Source organism: Lampetra fluviatilis, chromosome 6 (assembly GCF_964198595.1).
Source record: "Lampetra fluviatilis chromosome 6, kcLamFluv1.1, whole genome shotgun sequence".
Classification (NCBI taxonomy): domain Eukaryota; kingdom Metazoa; phylum Chordata; class Hyperoartia; order Petromyzontiformes; family Petromyzontidae; genus Lampetra; species Lampetra fluviatilis.
The window spans coordinates 13,414,409-13,435,226 of NC_136280.1; the positions used below are offsets into that span (position 1 = coordinate 13,414,409).

At 45.6% G+C, this 20,818-nt stretch overlaps 1 protein-coding gene across 1 annotated transcript; it reads left to right on the forward strand.

Moving 5' to 3' along the window:
* The first annotated feature begins 966 nt into the window (after positions 1-966).
* SRM (spermidine synthase) lies at positions 967-13,974 on the forward strand. The gene is made up of 8 exons (XM_078857784.1): positions 967-1,150; positions 4,644-4,764; positions 6,014-6,106; positions 6,471-6,624; positions 7,365-7,448; positions 9,619-9,764; positions 11,074-11,196; positions 12,054-13,974. The coding sequence occupies exons 1-8, from the start codon at positions 1,020-1,022 to the stop codon at positions 12,072-12,074; spliced, it is 873 nt and encodes a 290-aa protein (XP_078713910.1). The 5' UTR covers positions 967-1,019; the 3' UTR covers positions 12,075-13,974.
* The last annotated feature ends 6,844 nt before the right edge of the window (positions 13,975-20,818 follow it).

Genomic DNA, 20,818 nt, shown 5'->3' on the forward strand with positions numbered 1-20,818 from the left:
TTTTTATAATAAAACAATGTTTTATTATGTTTTATTTTTATTATTTTATTACATTGTTTTATTATGTTTTATTTTTATTATTTTATTACTTCCCTTCTACGTGACTTTACCGAAAGAACCAAGAAGATGAATCCCTGCAGTCACGAAAGCTTTAAATCGAAATGTAAACTCCTTTGTCAAGGCTCTCTCCTCTTCTGACCCAGCTTAAAAATACGCTGCCAAGCTTAGCAGTGTTCATTAGGACGCTGTCTTTCCGACAGCCCTGTTCTTCACCTGAGGATGGCTGCTTGCGTTGTGGCCGAAACGTCGTGAGATTTGTTTTATTATGTTTTATTTTTATTATTTTATTATTTCCCTTCTACGTGACTTTACCGAAAGAACCAAGAATATGTCTCGGACCGTGTTTGTGAGCTTAAGGGAGATTTGAAACACGGTAGGACCCATACTTCTGCCGTGGCTGATCATTATTTTAACGCGGTTGGCTTATAGGAAATATATTTCTCTAAGATGATGGTACTTTGCAAGCCTACTGGCTATCAACAAAGATTCGTTCAGGTAGCCATCCATATATACAGACACAGACACAATTTCCACCGAGAGGATGGATACAAACTCAGCAATCATTGGAAAGATGTTATCAACCACTTTGGGTCATCACTTGATTTGTGTTTTATTGTCAAGGGAGCACAGGTCAAGTCATGACTTGATTTGTGTTTTCTTATTACCTCTTTTACGTGACTTCACCGAAAGAACAAAGAATAGGAATAGTTAGAGTAACGCAAAAACACAAAGACGTCTTCTGGAAGCTGGTTCCTTCGGTAAAGTCACGTAGAAGGGAAACAATAAAATAAGAAAAATCTAAAACAATTATTGTTTGAAAATTTTTTCAGGAAGATTCTTCCTGAAGAGGAAGATTCTTCCTGAAGAGGAAGAATCTTCCTCTTCAGGAAGAGAACGAAGCTCCACCCATAAATCGATCGCGTTGCAAGCTGCTGCCCCCTCGCGGCTCCGCGGCGGCGATGGACTCGATCAGGGACGGATGGTTCACGGAGACGAGCAGCCTTTGGCCGGGCCAGGCGCTCTCGTTGCAGGTCGAGGAGGTCCTGCACAGCGCACGATCCAAGTACCAGGACATCCTCGTCTTCAGGAGGTGCGTGCCCCTGAGTTGCGTACCCGGCTATGAGGAGGGTCTCGGTTTAATGAGGTGCGGCCTAGCGGCTCACCGGTGCTCGGATAGATTTCCCGCCGGCCGAGGTCGGCTGTGCCCGGGCGCGATACCGACCCCCCCCACCCAAACTCTGTTACTTTCTCCGCTCGGCCCTGCCGAACTAACTCGACCCATCGTAAAATCACCCCGTAATGCTCCAGATCTCGCAAGCTCAGCGGGTTTAGCCTGGGTTAGCACTTTGACGAGTGAGCACGCCACGCATGCCAGGTGGTTGTCATAGGCGCCCCTGCGGCTGTTGTCTGCGTTGTGGACGCCAAAGGACAACAGCAGCAGCAGCAACAAGAGAATCTATTGTTGTAAAGTATCCGCTATGCTGTCGTATATTCGATGCCTGTGCCTTTAGCCCGCGCACGACCAGCTCGGTGAAGTATGGTCACAGAACCCCCCACAACCGGTACGGCGTGAACATATGGAGTGAAACGTACTCCGCTTTTTAACAAAGTTATGACCTCAAGTATAATGGGGGTGGGGGAGTTGATGGGTTACGTGGCAAAGGATGCGTTGCACTACAACAGCGAGCTACAGAGACTCCCGAATCGTGGTGATGAATGTGAATCTGTACCAACAGCACCAAATGAGCGGATCGGACCTTCAGCTCGTGTGTGTGACGTGGAGTTGTGATCGGCGGACGGAGTTGAACGGCAGTGAAGGTCGTGAAATAAAAAGGTGGCAGGGAAATTAAAGTTCAGTTAAACATGGGGAGGAGAGAGCGAGTTGAGAGCTCGACATGCCATTATATCATACTGTAGATGTGTCACAGTGAAAGTAGACACACTACCGATTTGTACCAAGTGTGGAACAGTAGAATTTTATTAAAAACCTTGTTACCCATTTGCGTTTCAAACGTACACAGCTGTAGGAGTTCCTCTCGTCTTGTTTCCATATACTGTACAGTATATAAGGTGCAGTATCAAACATTTTGGCGACGTTACGCATATAACTAATCCTAGACCCATTTAAGCACTCCCTCCCCGCCCTCGCCCCATTCAGCATCATGCCGCCGTGTGCCACGTGTTTGTCAGTGGCGGCGGCGTCGTCTTCATCACTTCCCACTCCCTTCTTGCCACCAAGACTCGTGCCAAACCGGGCTAGGAGCCAGAGTGTGTGGGGACGCATTGCGCGGGGCGTGTACACTATTATTATAACTACTGTAGTTGTCTTTAACCCAAGGCCGTAGCCATGGAGTCAACATTGGGGGGGACCAAATCTTTCAGGGGGTCCCCCCCAGAAATTTTTTTTTCTAAATTTGAAAAATAATTTCCTGCCATTTCCTGCCTAAAATATAAAAAAAAATTCACTAACACATGGGATGGACTTTTTACAATAATGTCTAATAGTGTATTGTATTACATTGCTCTGTTTTTTTCTTTTTTTACCTTTTCTTGTTTCATTGTATGTAATGGCAGAGATTGGGGATTAATAAAGTACAACCATAACCACAATCTTCTTGGTTCTTTCGGTAAAGTCACGTTACGTGACTTTACCGAAAGAACCAAGAAGATGAATCCCTGCAGTCACGAAAGCTTTAAATCGAAACATAACCACAATGATATAAACAGAAATCTATTTTATAGCAATATATTGGAGGGGGGACATCTTGGGCAAATTTTATTATAATTACGGCCTTGCTTTAACCTGTTTTTTAAATATATCTCACTGTGTGGACTGGCTGTACAGAAGTTTTAGTTTATCTCCGAATTATTTTGATTTGCTACGCGGGTGATCCCGTTTAACCAGTTGCCCGGCTTATTTTACAAAGGGGGGAGGGTCCGTGCTGCGTAAAGCACCGCAAGCAAAATAAAAGCGTTTCTGCTGCAGATAAGGAGTACGGGTCCTTAAGGAATATTGCACAACTACTAATATTATAGCTGCATCTTATACGCTGCGTCTGGTGTAATTAAATCTGTAGACTGAACTAAATTTAGTATGTACGGAACGGTGACGCTACAGTGAGTAGAGACTTGAGTAAAAAAAATAACAGTATGTGAACTGCCTTGAAGAATACCAGAGATAACGCAATATATCGTATTGCTATAATTAGTGATAATTGCTGTAAATTACCCACGAAAGCACGGATAATTAAAGTAATTTTGACCGAGTATGCTAATGAGTGCTTAGCATGTGGAGGAACCGTAGATTCCGGGAGAAAAAACACGAACACGAGGGAATAACGCTCAAAGGTCTGCACCAGTAAGTTCATGAACCCAGTTGCAATGCTTTCTGTATTCTGACGACCTCAGCCCAACGTCTTTTGGGTGTTTCACGAATCTACTCGAGCTACCAACTCTAGCCTGTGCTGGATCACAGGCTGCCCTACCATGAGTTTTGAGAAAGAGTCTGCAGACGGTTTTTGACAGTATTGTCTGTAGATAAGAGACTTTGGATATTGCTGCAATCAATGATCTCTGCTGCCCACCCAGTAACCACAATGGCGCAGTTAAAATCCCATATTCCTATGACAGGCAAATGCTAACGCTTAGTCCGCATACACTGGAGTCTTAAGACGGTGTCTAATACTAGTCTGGATATACTGTAATTTCTCTAACAATAGGATCTGTAGATACTTGAGATCTTGGACGGTGTCTAACTGGAGTCTATGGACGGAATACGCAGAATGAATCTTAAGTGGTGCGGTTGGTTCCCCTGCGTTGTCAATGCCACAATACGAGTCTTCACTCACTGCTGGAATTAATCTGAATCACAGTCGTGTTATTAATAATTAATGTGAGCAACCGGTTCTGTGGGACTGTCAGCTTTGCACAGGGGCTTTAAAATGCACATGTATTACTCAACTGCCAGGCTTGCCTGATGTTCATTACATTACGGATAGTACGTTTTAAGAAAAAAGCACACGACTCGATGCCAAGTGTGTGCATTCAAAATGTATATTGTTGACAATAATAGGAGTCGTCAAATTAGTGTGGGGTGGGGTGCTGGGGGGAATGTGCCAATTTATGTTTGGTTCCCTAAAGCCAGTCTTCCACATACTTGTGGCGGATACCAGGCTATACGGTTGTCCAGAACAGGATGCATACTATTGAGTCTATGCCTCCTTTACTATTTAAAAGCAGCAGACAACTTGTGTTAAGGATGGTCGTGTTACAATTTTACTTATGAAATATATACAGTATAATTAAAACGTTTGATATACAAACAATAGATGTTTTGGTTGACGTAGGCGAGTATGGCTTTTCTGGCGGAACACTGATTATGTTTGACCTGACAGCGATCAGCAACACAATTATAGTTAATTGTCGTGTTGATGGTGGAGCTGGTGGAGTGGTGGATAATTGTGTAGTGATGGTTGTCTGTGCTCCGATGTTAAGAGGGTGATTGCCTATGGCGACAAAATGTAGTGACGGTTGACTTCGTGTAGCGACGGTTGACTGGAGCAATCTCGCGTTGTTGCCCTCAGTAAGTCGTATGGGACGGTGCTGGTTCTCGATGGCTGCATCCAGTGCACGGAGCGCGATGAGTTCGCCTACCAGGAGATGATCGCTCTCCTGCCCCTCAACTCGCACCCTGATCCCAAGCGGGTACGTTTACACACAGAAACACATCCCCCGTGGTGCCTTTACAGACTGCAGGTGCAAGTGCTGTTCACGAGCACCTACGAAGGCCGGCACGGTACGCGACGGCGTGGGTGGCCTACACCATGCCCAGCCGCCTTTGTCTCCTCCGTAGCATTGTTTACGCACCGGGTATTCATTTGAGGCTGAGTCGACGTAGGGGAGGCCCAGGACCGGTTCAGATAATCGTCACTGGTGTTGGCCGTGAGCAGGATTCGAACTCGGGTCGCTGGGTTCGTAGCGCGCTAACCACTACACCACCGCTCCCCTCACACACACATGTACGTGCGTGCACAGCCAAACACAAATCCGCCAAAGAGCCTTTCAGTTGCTCTGGCAAGTGCTGTTAGTGAGCACCTATAAAAGCTAACACCATATACGGGTTGTGTGGCGAGCGTCATGCTTCCAGTCGTACTCATTCACATACCGGCACATGATGCACATGCATACAGAGAGACTAATATTCCCTGTACAGCCTTTAGTGCACATCTAAATAAGCCTTTTGCAAAGTACAAGAGGTTAATGTGGCCACTACCATGCCTGGCAGCCTTTGTCTCCCCAGAGCTGTTTTCACACTGCACCAGGTACTATTTAAATGTTGATTCGATTGAGGCTTTTCCAAGAATCTGTATATATATCTGTTGCCACTGACATCATCTGAGGCTAGGAATCAAACTCAGGTCGCCGTGTTCGTAGTGCAGTACGATAACCACTATGCCACCGCTACCCGCAATACATGTACATACACACCTTTGAGTTTCTAGCCTAGTCTCCATCATACCAAGAGACGGGAATTCTGGATCTCAACTGTGCTATCTAATTTCTCTCACATGGCCATTATGATTGCTCTAAACTAAAACTAAACTCAATAATGTTTTTCTTTTACCAGGTAAGGCCCACTGAGCTATAGAGCCATTTTTTTTAAGTAACCTGGCCACAAACTATAGCTCAACGAAGTGGCTTATGTGAAAATGTATAGCGGCCAAACACTCTATACGCATGTTTTTAAATGTGGAGGGAAAAACCGGAGGACGTGGAGAAAAATCCACGCGACCAATGGAAGAAACATGCAAACTCCAAATATACAGGTACCAGGGTCGAGATCGAACCCACGACCTCCTGTATACCAGGCGAGGTAGTTAATATCTCGCAAGCGTGGGTGCCCCTTATTATGACATGCAGCCTCTGTGACACAGCCTCTTGCACGACGTGACAGGTGCTGATCATCGGAGGAGGCGATGGCGGAGTTCTGCGTGAGGTCATCAAACACCCGGCCGTTGAGTCTGTGGTGCAGTGCGAGATTGACGAGGTGATGTACGCACACATAAACACGCGTATAATCAAAGACTTGGATCCCTCGTATAACCTAGACGGACTGTTGCGGCAATTGCTGTTAGTGACCACATATGAAGGCCAACACGGCTCATGAGGGGATGGGTGGTCAGCACCATGCCCAGCTGCCTTTATCTCCCCAGTGGTGGTAATTACACATCGCACCAGGTATTCGTATCAAAATGAGTCCATCTAGAGACGTTATCACTCCACCCAGGTAGACACAAGTAGCACACAGATGTGTGTGTGTGTCAATTGCATATCCATGTGCATAAGCAGATCTTTATTCATGTACTTGTGTGTGTGTGTGTGGTTGCACGTGCGTGCCCGGGCTTGTGCAGGAGGTGATTGAAGTGAGCAAGCGCTTCCTTCCGGGTATGAGCTTGGGCTTTGCGAGCCCCAAGCTATCGCTACACGTGGGCGATGGCTTCAAGTTCATGAAGGAGAACAAGGACTCATTTGACGTCATTATCACCGACTCCAGTGACCCCATCGGTGCCTATGCACGCGCACACCAACACCACCCACAGCACTGGCACAGTCAGTCACTGACAGTCATTGACAAGGTCGTTGATGCCCCTGCCAACACTGATAGTCGCTGACAGCAGATGCACCAATACAAAAATGAAATTGATGGTCACTTGTGGCACTGTAAGCGCCGACGCAGTAACTTGAGGCTATCGACGGGGTAACTCAGGTATTGACGCATCAGCTGACATCACCAGACCCATCACTGACACAGGCAGATAGAAAGTAGGACATTTATGCAAATGGTGAGTGATAATGATGGGAGATAGTGCAGTTAGAGATAAGATATTGGATATGAAGGAGGTGCAAGTGTGTGCATGTCTGTGTTGTATGCGTGTCCGCATTTTCCGTGTGTGTGTGTCAGTTTGTGCGTACCTATGGGGAGTGTAACACAGTGATTCGTGCAATCCACTATTAACCCAGCGGCCTGAGTGTGATTCCCGGCCATGGCTAACAGTAGCAACTAGTATCAGAACCGGTCCTGGGCCTATCCTAAGTCGATTCCTCTTCAAATGAGTACGTCACGCAGAGTATAAACATCAGCATCGGGGAAACAGGCAGCCGGGGACCCCCTTGTGTGCTGTTGCCAGCCTTCATAGGAGCTCACTAACAGCATGTGCCCCAACAGTCTATTAACGGCTATGTGGGGGATCTTTGTGTGTGTATCTTAATGTTTCTTTGTGTGCACCTTACCACTTTTGACTCAGGCCCAGCTGAGTCACTGTTTCAGGAGAGCTACTTCCAGCTGATGAAGACGGCGCTGAAGGAGGGCGGCATCTTGTGCACGCAGGGTGCATACGCACACGCACACGCATACGCACGCGTTCATACACATGCAACACACAGGCAAAGATCCCCCGTGTGACCTACGCACACCTGCGTGCATGGTCAAGACGGTCGGCATATACTAACTAGGGGAAATAGTCTTGAGTTCTGGAACAGAACAGTTTATGCAGTTTTGATTTAAAGCTTTCGTGACTGCAGGGATTCATATTCTTGGTTCTTTCGGTAAAGTCACGTAGAAGGGAAATGATAAAATAATAAAATATAAAACATGTATTTTTATTATGTACTTTACCGAAAGAACCAAGAATGTAGTTTGTACAGTCTTTACTCTTTGGTTCTTTCGGTAAAGTCACGTAGGTAGAATAATAATAGATCTAATAATAGATCACGGCGTTATTTTTCTACCCACGTAACTTTACCGAAAGAACCAAAGTATATGGATTCCTGCAGTCACGAAAGCTTCAAATCAAGATTATACAGTCTTGTGTGTATAGAGTTCTGGGGCTTTCCCTCAACCCCATGGTCTTGTCACAAAAAACACATTCACGATTTTAAATATTGCGGTAGACAAAATTTAAGTTGTAAGAAAATAAGACATTCATGATCTATTGTCCCGGGTTTTCAGATCACCACTGAAGTTTATTCATGCATAACGACATCACAATATGGCTTCACACTTGCTACCACAATGAACAGTAGTACAATTGGCAAGTTGTAAATTGTCCTAAGCTCCATAACTGCATCCCCCTGAGGCTTGTCTTGGGCTCGCTTTGTCTCTCCAAGGATACAATCCCCAAAGTTGCATATTCGTTGGGCCATCTTAAATTTTTTTGTAACCAACTGCAAAACGGAATATAGATTTTCCCACCATGAGTTCTTTGGCCCTGAGCTCTGAGCCTTCCACTGGCTCATCACTCCAATCCTCGCCAGACACTGTTTACTTGTCCAGATTCTCTTCTTACGTATAGCTCTGAGTAGCAACGTACATTTTTTTTTATCCAAGTTTGAAAGGCGCGTGACCGCTTCAGGTGAGGCTTGATGAATTGCTGCTGCTGTACCTCCGTTGAACTTATGAAGTTGGCAGTCGGTGATTGACAATTTCCCCCCCCCCCCCCCATTTGTTCAGGGTCTCTGCAGCCTTATTCTCCACTTCCGTTAAAGCTTTAGTTGAAGCCCCCCTGACTGTTGGCTCACCACTCTGGCTTTAGATATGTTAGGGGTCCTTTCTCTGCAATCCTACGATGTGTGTCACATGCTTGAACATTTCACCCAACAGTGTTGCACTGATTTGGGTTAACACGTCCAGCGCCCGCCTGATCAACTGTTCTTCATTTTAGCTGGCACGCGCAGAAATTCAGTACAGTACGATCCCTCCGAAAAACGCTCGCGTATGTTATCCTTCGTACACAACTCTCCATGTAATCCACATTCCTTTTCACGATGACAGATGGGGGTTATTCTCAATATGTACATGTATACATTGAGTGATGTCCTTCAGCTGGCTTTTAGCATATGCTTTGACACACCAAATGCATATGGTTTGACATATACGCCAAATGCACACGTCTGTGAAATCAATGCAAACACATCGCGCTGCGCTCCCTGCCATCCATCACGGCTGACCCCATCGGTCAATCCCAAACCACTGCAGACACCATGGGCTAAGGGTCGAAGGTCAGAGACTGCAGGGCACATGGCAACGTGTTCCTGTGGCCCCTTCCCAAATACCACTCGCAACCGCTCCACCTGCCGCACTTCCGATTAGCACAGCTGGCTATGCATGGTGCGAAATAAGTTTCACATACATACATACATGCAGATGAGCGACCTCATCACGGGCCACTACAAGCAAAGTGGAGACAAGGACAGTGGAGCGTGCGTGCGTGGAGCAGGCCACATCGCCACCCCACCACGCACACGCATACAGGCCCGGCAGTGATAGTTGCTCTCGAATGGCATGTGCCCATGCCACTTGCGAGAGGGTCGTTAACATCTTTATTTTGCATAGCCGGTAACCGCAATGCCATTCGGTGCCATCCATATTAACGTTCTATTGAAAACGATTACCGGTCCCTGTATTTAGGAACCAGTAATCGGTTAAGCAAGAGGTTGTTTTTTTAACAACCCTAGTTTATGCAGGCTAACCATGGTGGGGGCGCGTGTGCTTGTGTGCAGGCGAGTGCCAGTGGATCCATCTGCCCCTGATCAAGAAAGTGACCGGGTTCTGCCGCTCCCTCTTCCCCACCGTCGCCTACGCCTACTGCACCATCCCCACATACCCGTGCGGCCAGATCGGTTTCACGCTATGCTCCAAGAACAAGGTTCGTCAGTTTACACGCGCACGATCCGCTGGCTGTTATTACTGATGTTATTATCATGGTGTAGGTTTTTCGCGGTTGTGCTACATAGCTCTCTCACTTATTTATGGATTGTATTACGTTTTGTGCTGCACGGTGTTTGACGTTTCACTACATGTGCTGCGAGCTTCTTCAGGAAACGATTTGGGGCAGCTCGTATTCTCAGTTATATTAAATTCCCGGCTGCTGTTCATAAATAACATTGCCTGGTTTACATCAGACATTGGCAGCAGCCAGGAACTTTGCATAATCGAGGGAGAATTTGAGTTGCTCCATTACTTCCTTCAAGAAGCTCCCAGCATGTATAGCAAAACATCGGACATCAAGCCAAAGAATACGCAGTACACAATCTCAAACACGAGAGAACTGTCATCATTATTATTATCGCCACATTGCGTAGAACCGTGCAACTCTGAGCTACTGCTTTTACAATGAGCCCACCGCTGGTCAATCATCTAGGGTAATTTGTGGGCAGCAGAGGGTGGTACACCAAAATCAGTTCTGTGCTATGCGCCCATGTTTATGCCCCATCACCGTCACTAACCTGCACTGACCAGCGTGGTGAAGTATGGTCACATAACCCTCATGATCCACGCGACGTGAGAAAGCCTTCATCCAGCAGTGGATTGAGAAATAGGGCTGTACATGTATTACCATGAGACTGTTACCATAACATTGGTCTGGATTTAATGCTACTCCTATTTGTGACCCCATTACACTAGTTCTGAAATGGCTCTGACTATTACTCTGCTATCCATATCTTTGATGTGAGCACAATCTCTCGTAATGCTTATCATTATTGGGCACTGATACGAGCCCTGTTTTTTTACCATAATCATAGCCATATCATTGACCCTAGTACTGCCTCTCATTACCTCAATCTCCAACACTGCCAATATTTATAACACTGGTATTGTTCTAACATTGTGACCCAATTTTTTGCAATGCTCATCTGTGACTGTCCTTATCTCCTCAAGCTTCATGCTATCTCGTAACGGCCCCAGACTGACGCTGTTGCAATCTACAACAATGTCCCTTACCTCTAATACTGCCTATGACTCTAACTCTAATCTTGTCCAAACACTGACTATTTATAGCAATAATACTATGTCTGTCCTTATCTCCAACACTTTCTGCTATCTCAACACTGACGCCTTTCTATAACGCTATTGAAATCTCTAACACTGTCCCTTACCTCTCACCCTGTGCCCTGTCTTTATCACTGCCCCCATCACTAAGCGTAATGTTGTCGCTATGGGTGCGCGGTTGCTAGGATACATGTTTCCGGAATCCGCTGCGGGAGTTCACGAACGAGGAGGTGGTGGCTATGAAGCTGCGCTACTACAACTCCACGATGCACCGCGCTGCATTCGTGCTACCACAGTTCAGCGCACAGGTGCCTGACAGATGCTATATAGAAGCGCGTGTTTGTGTGTATTTACGGCAGAGCGCATGCAGCGGTGGTTTTTTGTTGTTTAGGGATCGGTAGTGTAGCAGTGAGCGCACTGCGCTACGAATCCGGTGACCAAAGTTCGATTCCTGCTTATGGTCAACATCTGACGATTATCGGAACCGGTCCTGGACCCTCCCCTTGGTCAACTCGCCCTGAAATTAGTACCTGGTGCGATGTGTAAATGTCGCCACTAGGAAGACAAAGGCGGCCGGGAATGGTGTTGGCCACCCACCCCCTCGTGTGCCATGCCAGCATTCATAGGTGCTCGCTAACAGCACTTACCCCAACAGTCTGTTCAGGCTATAGGAATGATCTTTGGCTTGTGTTTCTGTGGGAGACTGTTATTCTGACTCCCTGAATCTTGTCCTGAAAATGCTTTGTGCGGTTTCAAGTGAAACGTCGTATATAATTGCTGAATTTGTTTTTTTATTTTTCAAATTTACAGTGAGCTGAAACCACAATTTTTCAAGTGAAGTGCTTGTACCTGTGACAATTTTATTTGTTTGACAATGTCAGAAGATCTTACGACAGAAAATTTGGCCAATTTATTACGTGGCCTTACCTGAAAATCAAATATAAATTGTTAAATTGGCAGCAAAACCTACGTGTTTAGTTGCCTTCATTACTGTTCATCTCCATCATACAAAATCAACATTTTAAACACGTGTGACATCTGGCCGTTGAACTCTGAACCCAGAGCTGACACGGATGCATGAATGTTTCACAAGAGGCTATGTTGAGCTGCGTGATGCTTGTTTACAAATTCACTGATCCTCTCCCTTTTTCCTTTTGTTTTTCAGGAACTGGGGTTAATGGACTGAAGATGTAGCAACTATGGTGATGACCATGATGATGATGACCACGATGATGTTTTAAGTATTTTTTTAAACCGGTTGTAGTGACCTATGAGGACGCGCTGGTGAGCTGGGTTGTGCTGCTCTTTGTTTCAGTGTGTGCACCTGGTGTCTATGCACCGTGTGCGGGTGTATATCATGTGTACAAGGTGTGTGTGTGTGTGCGTGCATCTGTGTCTGTTGTTTCTGTGTACAAGGATTGTGCATGTCGTCTGCGTCTGAGTGTTACGTATTTGTCAAGTTGTGTATTTAATCCGTTCATGTACAAGGTGCGTGTTTTTTACATTGCATTTGTTAAGGTGTGTGTGTGTTTACATTGTGTGCAAGATGTTTGTTTACAAGGCATGTATATCTGTGTGTGTGTGCATCCGTGTGTGCGTTTACATGGTGTGTGTGTACTGTGCATTTTCAAACTTTACGTTTGCCAAGGGCTGTGTAGCGCATGTACTGTGTGTTCACAAACATCGTGTGCTTGTTAAAAGGCAGGTGCGTGTGTCTTTGAGTGTGTGGTCTAGGTACCAGGATTATTTCAATTAATTGAAGGAAAATTCTACAGAATAAAATCTATCAAATTAGAACCAAAAAGATACCTTTATTTTAAACTTAAATTCTCAAGAAAGTTTTGTTACATTGCAAACTCTAAACAAACATCTATCTGGTAGGCATGCAATGATTTGTTGATATAAGGTTGGGTCACGGGCGCACAAATCAATTATTCTCATTTGCGTAAATTATCTCGTGTTTCCTCCAGGCTAATGGAACGAATGAGACAAATTGGCTCTTGAACTGAATCTTAACCTGAATCATGAAGGGTTCAGTGAATCATGGTGGCGAAAGAATTGGATCTTGACGCCGAAATCTGTGCAGTTGTGGTGATATGAGAAGCAACGGGGAGAGTGGGAATCCTTGGCTTTCTAGAGCTCGAATGACGCTGGGAGTTTTTAAAACCCATTTCTAATCGCATGGCGATTACCGTGCATGAAAAATGGCACGTGATATTTTTAAAAAGTAAACTATTACACGTACGCTGTTAAAAATAAACTCGTAGAACAACGATATAATGAGATAAACTGAAGGAGAAGGCATTTCAAACCTGAGCATCTGTTTTTACAAGACGTTCATGGTATTGGTGAGCACCTGTGGCGTGTAAACGTGCGTGCATCAACGTGAGCTTGTAACGTGTGTGCCTGCAAGCATTGTGCTCACATGTGTATCTGCGTGTATGCGTTCACATTCATACGTCTATTTCAGGGCGTGTCCATGTGTTAGCGAGCATCTAATAGGCACTCGGCCTTAATAGGTGCCCTTTAACAGAAGTTGTCTCAGTAGTGAAAGGAGTAAGCTCTGTGTGTGTGTGTGGTGGTATATATGTGGGGAGTGGTGGCGTAGTGGTTAGTGCGTTGCGCTACAAACCCATTGACCCGAGTTCGATTCCCTCTCATGGCCACCAACACCAGTGGCAGATTAGCTGAACCTGTGCTTTTTCCCCCTAGATCGACTCGGCCTCAAATGAGTACCTGGTGCGGTGTATAAATATTGCCACTTGGGAGACAAAGGCGGTCAGGCTTGGTACTGGCCACATCACCTCGTATGCCGTGCTGACCTTCATAGATGCTCGCTAACAGCACTTGCCCCAAAAGTATGTTAAAGGCTATACGGGGGAGTTTTGTGCGTATTGCCTGCCTGGATGCTGCTTATGTGTGTGCGGAACAATGCCCTTGACGATGTTGGGTTGTACCTGGTTGTTGTGGCGATTGGATCTTATGTCGGCTCGCTGAGATGTAGGTAACTCAGCGCTTTCACTGTCTTGGGTGAATAAAGTATATACCATGTCAGCATCATGGAGTCATTCTCCGGTGAATATCGCACCTGCTCTGTTCTTTGGGGCGTGGGGGGGCGGTGGCGCTGGTTTTCTCATGCATCTCTTAACAATTGACGTATCGATCCCAGGGAGTGAGGCCTGGTCTCGGGCTTGGACCTCGACGTCACCTGCTAGGCTCACGGGCTATGGGGAGGGTCGGGCCCGTGGGCCTGGCCAGGTGGGGTGGAGTTCGGAATCCGGTTTTGCTCGGGCGACTGGTCTCGGAATTACACACAGTGTACAGAGTGTCGGGCGTTAGGCACAGATCACCAAATCTATAGTTGTAATGGTGTGTAAAACGAAAAGATAAAAGACAAAAACAGGGGCGGACTTGGCTTTTAACAAACTAATAATTAGTTACAATTTTAATAAGCCTTTCATGAAATACAAAAAATATATTTAAAATTACATGAAAATCCACATAGCCTACCCAGCGTTGCACAGTATCAGGCACATCACTAAAACGAAATGTACAATTGTAGCTCGTCATAAACGCTACCAAGGTAGAAAATCATTCACTGTTGTTCATCATCGTTACCGTTGTACTCCATCTTTCTCAATGCAATACATAAATGTCGTTACGAATGCAGTACACTACTGAAGTACTAACTAACTTAACCATTTTTATTTTACCAGGTGAAGCCCACTGAGCTATAAGCTCTTTTTCAGAGGCCACAAATGATAACAAAGTGGCTTATAATGTATAAATTTAGAGCAGCCAAATAATCTAAACGTATGTTGATTCTAAATGTGAAGGGAAAAACCGGAGGACCCGAAGAAACATCCACGCGAGCACAGGGAGAACATGAAAATTCCAAAAATACAGAGGTCAGGGTCGGGATCGGGATTGAACCCACAACATCCAGTATACCGGGCGAGGTGGTTAACATCTCGCCACCATTGCATCCTTGTGCACTTCCTCGGCAGATGGTACCACTTGTCTCAATCTACACGTAATCTAAAAATATGGCTTATGTCAAATATAAGCTTCTAACTTCTAGTTATGACATTCTGAAATGAATCGTATCACATTTTACAAACTCAATAAAAATAATTGTGGGTGCTGTCAAGAGAAGTATGTTTATATAGCGCCACAGTGCCACCCTGTGGATGGCTGGCCACATCACTACATCCCTGTCGCCAACCTCGCGCCTGTCGGCCAACAATCGCCCACTAGCCCTTTATTAACAGCAAGTTTTCAGTTTCAAATTCATTTATTTGGTATAGCCCTGTGAGCCATTCGGCTCTTGAATCGGGTGCAACCGCAACAAACAAAAAAGAAAAACATGAACAAGAAAGCATCTTAAAGTAACTATGCGCAAACAGAAAAATCCAGGAAAAAACATAAAAAATCTTCCAAAAAAAGCACCATACACCAACGCTCTGCAAAAATCCCAGTGGGATGCAAGTCAAACAACAACAACCACAAGACAACTTAGATTAAAGCCATCATTCTAACTCCGTACTACAACAAACAAACATGGCCAAACCAATAAACTTTTCGAAATCACCAAAATAAAGCCATAAAAGCAATGTAACAGTGATCATAGGAACTGTGACCGAAATTTCACAATAAACGACAAACAACATGTGCCACCAAAACCCTATAGCCATAGCTGGCTGCATGAGTCACTCCACAGCAAGAACATGCAATGAATGTAACACGTTGGCTTTCGCGACCAATATTCATAATAAGCTCACGGTGATGACATTATTTTGCTCTGTTTAAGACCGGAAGCTGGAAGACGTATTAACAATTCTGGCAAATCACCTCGTGAAACTGGTTGTAATCACCAGCGAAACGTACTCGATTGTAAATGTGTGTTTACTCGCCATCGCATCGATGTGCTAACGTAATAGCTAATTGGCACGTTTTGTTCACGTGATAAATCTAACTGATGGGAAGTGTCGGGTGGTGGTTGGGTTAACGACACATTTACACGATCGAACCCCAAAACCTTTATTATAAATGAGTCCTGCAATGATTCAACCCCACCAACAATGTATTGATCTGTCATGTTTGAGAGTCACTACTCTCGTCAAATCTTTTTGTCTCGTTTTGCACTCTTGTCTTGTATTTGATTCTGTCGAGATCGTACAGCTTTGTTCAATTTGCAAGGGTTACATTATTGCTCTGAATATACATTTTAAAATAAAAGTATTCGCAACCAGCCCATTTAACAACGGGTTCTCTGCAATCAGTTATTTGCCCAAGACACGCCAGACGATTTTCAGGGTTTTGACATTTCAATGTAAACGCCAAAGGCTTGAACAGCCAAACTAAAGCAACTTATCAAATATCCTCAAAAGAAGTGGGAGAAAGATCCGAAGCCGGTCTGTTGTATATGTTGGGTTATGAAATTTTGATGTGTTGTATGCGTGCGTGGGTGAAATTATTATGTTGTATATGTGGGTTATGAATATTCAGTGAAAATAATAATAATCAAATGAAATTTGTCCAAATGTGTAATTATCCGGAAATATGTTAATTTATGTAATTATGCACATTTAATTATGCCAATTCGAGAGGTAATCGTAGTAATTATGCGAGTGGGTGTAATTATGATAATGCAAGTCGTTATGATAACCAGACCCCGCCTCGGTGACGAGGGTGGGTTATCGATCGGAATAAGGCAATTAATCATATGCAGTTATGCAGGTGTGGTGTAAGTATGCAAGATTAACTTAGATTAACTCGGCATCGTTGTCTAGGTTCGTCTCATTCTCGCTTATATTTTAGGTCCCCGGTTCACCCCGTTATCGCTTTAACATTTACTGAGTATGTATTAGTGTGTTTATTAAGGTCACCAAGTTCAGATCTCAACGCAGAAGCAGATCTTATGCATAGATTTCAGGAAAGAATCACACAACCACTTCTGTATTAATCAATTTATTACTAATTCAACCTCAACTATGATATAGTATGCGAACTCTCAATCCCGGAACGTCAACACGGCATCAATACAGTATCATCAATGATTGTCTGATTTCACTTTGACAACGGCACATGTATCCCGCATAACGCGATGGTTGTTAGTGAGAGAGAGTCGTTAAAACATGCAAATACTATGCTAAGAAAAACCTTAACGTTAATGAATGATTACTCAATATTGTTCACGCAGTACCGTACTCCTTATTGATAGGATGCGAGTACGTGCGGCGATTATGACTGAAAGATACTTGAAAGATTATACGGCGATAAAAAAAAACACAATCAAAAACAGTTATTATTCTTAAAGGCACCAATCTCAACAGATACATCGGCAGGTTATCTGACAACAGAATGGCTCGGAGTAAGGGCCTGCAACGGTGCTCCTTTTCCGAAGATCGTTATCTTATCAAGTTTACTAATTGGGGACCAGATCACCTGATAAGGATCTGGTGGGCCACCACTCCCCACGTGAGCGTGGCTTGGCGGAAGGAGGTGCCAAGAATCAATTCGTATTGATGGATCTGTTGGGAATTTATGCGATTAAGAGTACAGCCCACTAAGTATTAAAGATAAAAATTACGAACACTCTTATAAACGACGGATGGCCATCACTCGGTCTCGAGTGTTTTTGAGTGGTAAGAGTTGTCTTGAATAGTCAGTGTTCGGAGTCGGTTCTTTATGTCAAACAGACGCCTGGTGGTCGTGTGGTGAGGGGGCGGTGCGCGTCATACGTATCAGTCGCTCCCCTGTCGCCGTGGTGAATTGGTTGGATGCCTGTTGATACGCTGTCGTAGTTCGGAACCCGGTCGGTAGGTGGCGCCCACAGCTCGCTCGCAGCGTGCAATGTTGGGTCGTCAACCAGGGGAAGCACAGAGCCTCGTCGCCAAACCGCGACGCTGGCGGCAGCAGAGACCTCCGACTCGGCAGAGGTTGACCCACGCAGGCCGAGTTGAGCTGTCAAGCGGGTCTTGCCCGCCTGCAGAGGAGATGGGGAGCCGCTTGAGTCGAGCCCCGAGAGCCGGCTGAACTCGGCTGAGTCCCAGACGAGCTGAAGAGTCGAGCCGACCCGCTGGTCGCAGCTCGCTCCTGAGTCGACCCTCCCGGTCGAGCTGAAGATGAGTCGAGCCGACCCGCTGGTCGCAGCTCGCTCCTGAGTCGACCCTCCCGGTCGAACTCCTGAGCCAACCCTCCCGGTCGAGCTCCTGAGCCGACCCACTGGTCGAACTCGGCTGATGAGTTGACCCTCCTGGTCGAACTGGTTTCCAATGCTCAGAGTCCTTTCTTTTATGCCTAAAAATCCCTTTAGACCCTGCCCACAAGGCGGGGTTTCTTTTGATTTACTGTGTCAGGATCTGTCCGTAGGTAGGTGGGTCCATGTGTGTGTCCGTACGTCCGTGTGTCCTTGTGTGCATCACCCACGGTATATTCCGTTGTCATACTTCCTCCATAAAATCCACGAGCAAACAGTCAAGTGTTACAAATTGCCTCGAGGTCGTCTCTCTGTCTGGGTGCGATATTATCTCTTGTTTGGCCTTCTTCATGAACCAAAACACAGACGTTACAAATCGTCTCATAGGCATCTTTGTCCGTGTTGCACCACCTGGAGGGAGGGGCACACTCCCTCCGACCCTCACTGACGCACAAAGAAATGGGTAAAAGTTTTAACATTTGTCCCTTACCATTTCACAGTTATGATTCTGTATGTAACCTAAGGTCTGTCATTTCCCATCGTGGTGCTTGACTCAAGTGGAGGTGTTTCTCCGAGCGTATACACTCCTATCCCGCGCTGCGGGAATACAAAGACGGCCGGGATCTCCCTTTCTCTCCGACCCTGGGTTTAACATCGCTCTTTTATTATGTATTTTATATTCGACCTGGTGGTGATTCATCCCGTTATGCTTCGGGTCGAGTTGTATATAAAGTATTAAGGTATAGCATTTCATATCAATAACTTTAGCCTACCCTGTTGTTAAATATCGATTTTAACGTGACTTTAATAGCAATACAGAATAATTGAGCTTTTTGACTTAACTAGGCGAACACGAACTTCTGGTGACCCCCGCAGCCTCGCTGTTCAGCCGAGCCTGCCCTTAAGAGAGGCACAACACCCTTATTCTCGTCTCACTGTGGTCATCCAACCTTCTGCTCTGGGAGTGTGATTAATTTCAGGACACAGGCCCCCTCCCCTGTGTACACAGCCTTGAGCTGGGTTTATCTTGGCTCCCTCAGCTGCAGGAGAACAAGGCGTATTTCTCCTCCCTGTGTGCACGTGTTCCAATTAGCTCGAAATCCCTAAACACACAATCAGTGATGACCCCCGGCCTTCTGTGGCCGTGATCCAGACAAAGGCGCCTCTGCTTCCTTCCATTGCCTTCGAGTCGACACTGCCCCATTATTCGCCCATGTGCTGAGGTCATAGATGGTTGGGCTTTTTGCCTTGACTCTGTCTGGCTGACTCTCCCACTGTCTCTGCCGCCTGCACGGGTGACGTGTGCCCGTTTATCAGGCCTTATCTTTCCTTGAAGCAAGGTTGCAAATTCTGCCATCCTAGCCCTCCTTCAGTTCATTACTCAACAACACCTGGTGTTTTGCAGCCTGCTGCTTCTTGGTGTGTTTTCATTCATTATATCTCAATGATGGAATATGGCTAGGATACAACAGGTCCATATTGCCGCCTTATTTTATTCAGATCGGTGGACGGGTGGTAGACAGCTCTTGTAAGATGCGATTAGCACGGTTGGCTCCGAACGGTGCGAAAGTAGTTGTACATATGTAATTACTCTCGAACAACACGAACTTTAGCGGTGTCTTTATTTCTTATTTAAAGTGCTTTTACGCAGATAACTTGTCAGGGATGACGCACAGATAACTTGGTCAGGGAAGGCATGCAAGTGGCAACGACTTGAAGACAGCGACGACACGAAGGCGACGACGCGAAGGCGACGACGCGAAGGCGACGACGCGAAGGCGACGACGCGAAGGCGACGACGCGAAGGCGACGACGGCGTGAAGAAAGTCAACCCCGATCCCACGGCAGCCTCGAACCTTGCGTCTTGCCTCCTTTTATTCCCGGCGTGGCCCTCGCTCCGCCCCCAGGCACGCCCCCTTTCTCGAACTCTCGCCCGTTGCCGAACTTCCCAGCTGGTTCCCCCCTTCTCACAACTCGCTCTCTGTTGAGGTCCAACCCTGTAATTACCCCCTCGTGACCACTAGGCCACGTACTGTTCCTGCACCCGCACTATCTCTACACACGCACTGTCTCTACACATACATACAATCACAGTTGTTTAGTGGAGACCCATAGCGTTAAGTTTCATGCAAAGCAGCCACCAACAGAGTTCAAGCAAGACTAGCAGGTGACAGACTTTGTTTTTATTTAAAATACATTTTCGGGAACGTGACAATGTTGATGCCCAAACCAAATATCAATAACGAATCATCTAACAGTACTTACCTACGTGTTCGGTTATAACTTATTTAGTTTTTCCCAATTTTATTTTTGTTTTTCCCAATTTCGATGTGTTCATTCGGAAACTTTGAAAAGCATGCACGGTTGGGCCCACTTTGGGATGTTGTTGACTCAAACAACGTTCCATGTTCACTGGGGCATACTCCATTTTAGAGAATGATCCGTGGAAACATATCACCGAATTCTGAGTTCCCTTCCAGTGATTTTATTTTATATTTATACAATCGGGGTACACTTTCTCACTTGCCCTGCTACTAAGAGCTGCTGGTTAGCAAAGTTAAGGAGACACATTTTACATGAAGCAATAGTTTTGCGCCTGTGCGTGTGCAGTCTTGCGCACTGTGGTTTGTAAGCGCTGTGCGAATTGCTTCATGATGCTGTGTTGATGTTGAGAGTCGCATTCATTAAGTGTCATTGTTATAAGGTCACACTTATTACACACATAGTGC

Bases quoted from the DNA above. Each gene is read 5' to 3' on its own strand.
- SRM (XM_078857784.1), top strand. From the start codon at position 1,020: ATGGACTCGATCAGGGACGGATGGTTCACGGAGACGAGCAGCCTTTGG. The intron at 9,765-11,073 runs GTTCGTCAGTTT...CGCGGTTGCTAG, and splicing joins CGCTATGCTCCAAGAACAAG to GATACATGTTTCCGGAATCC. The intron at 11,197-12,053 runs GTGCCTGACAGA...TTTGTTTTTCAG, and splicing joins TACCACAGTTCAGCGCACAG to GAACTGGGGTTAATGGACTG.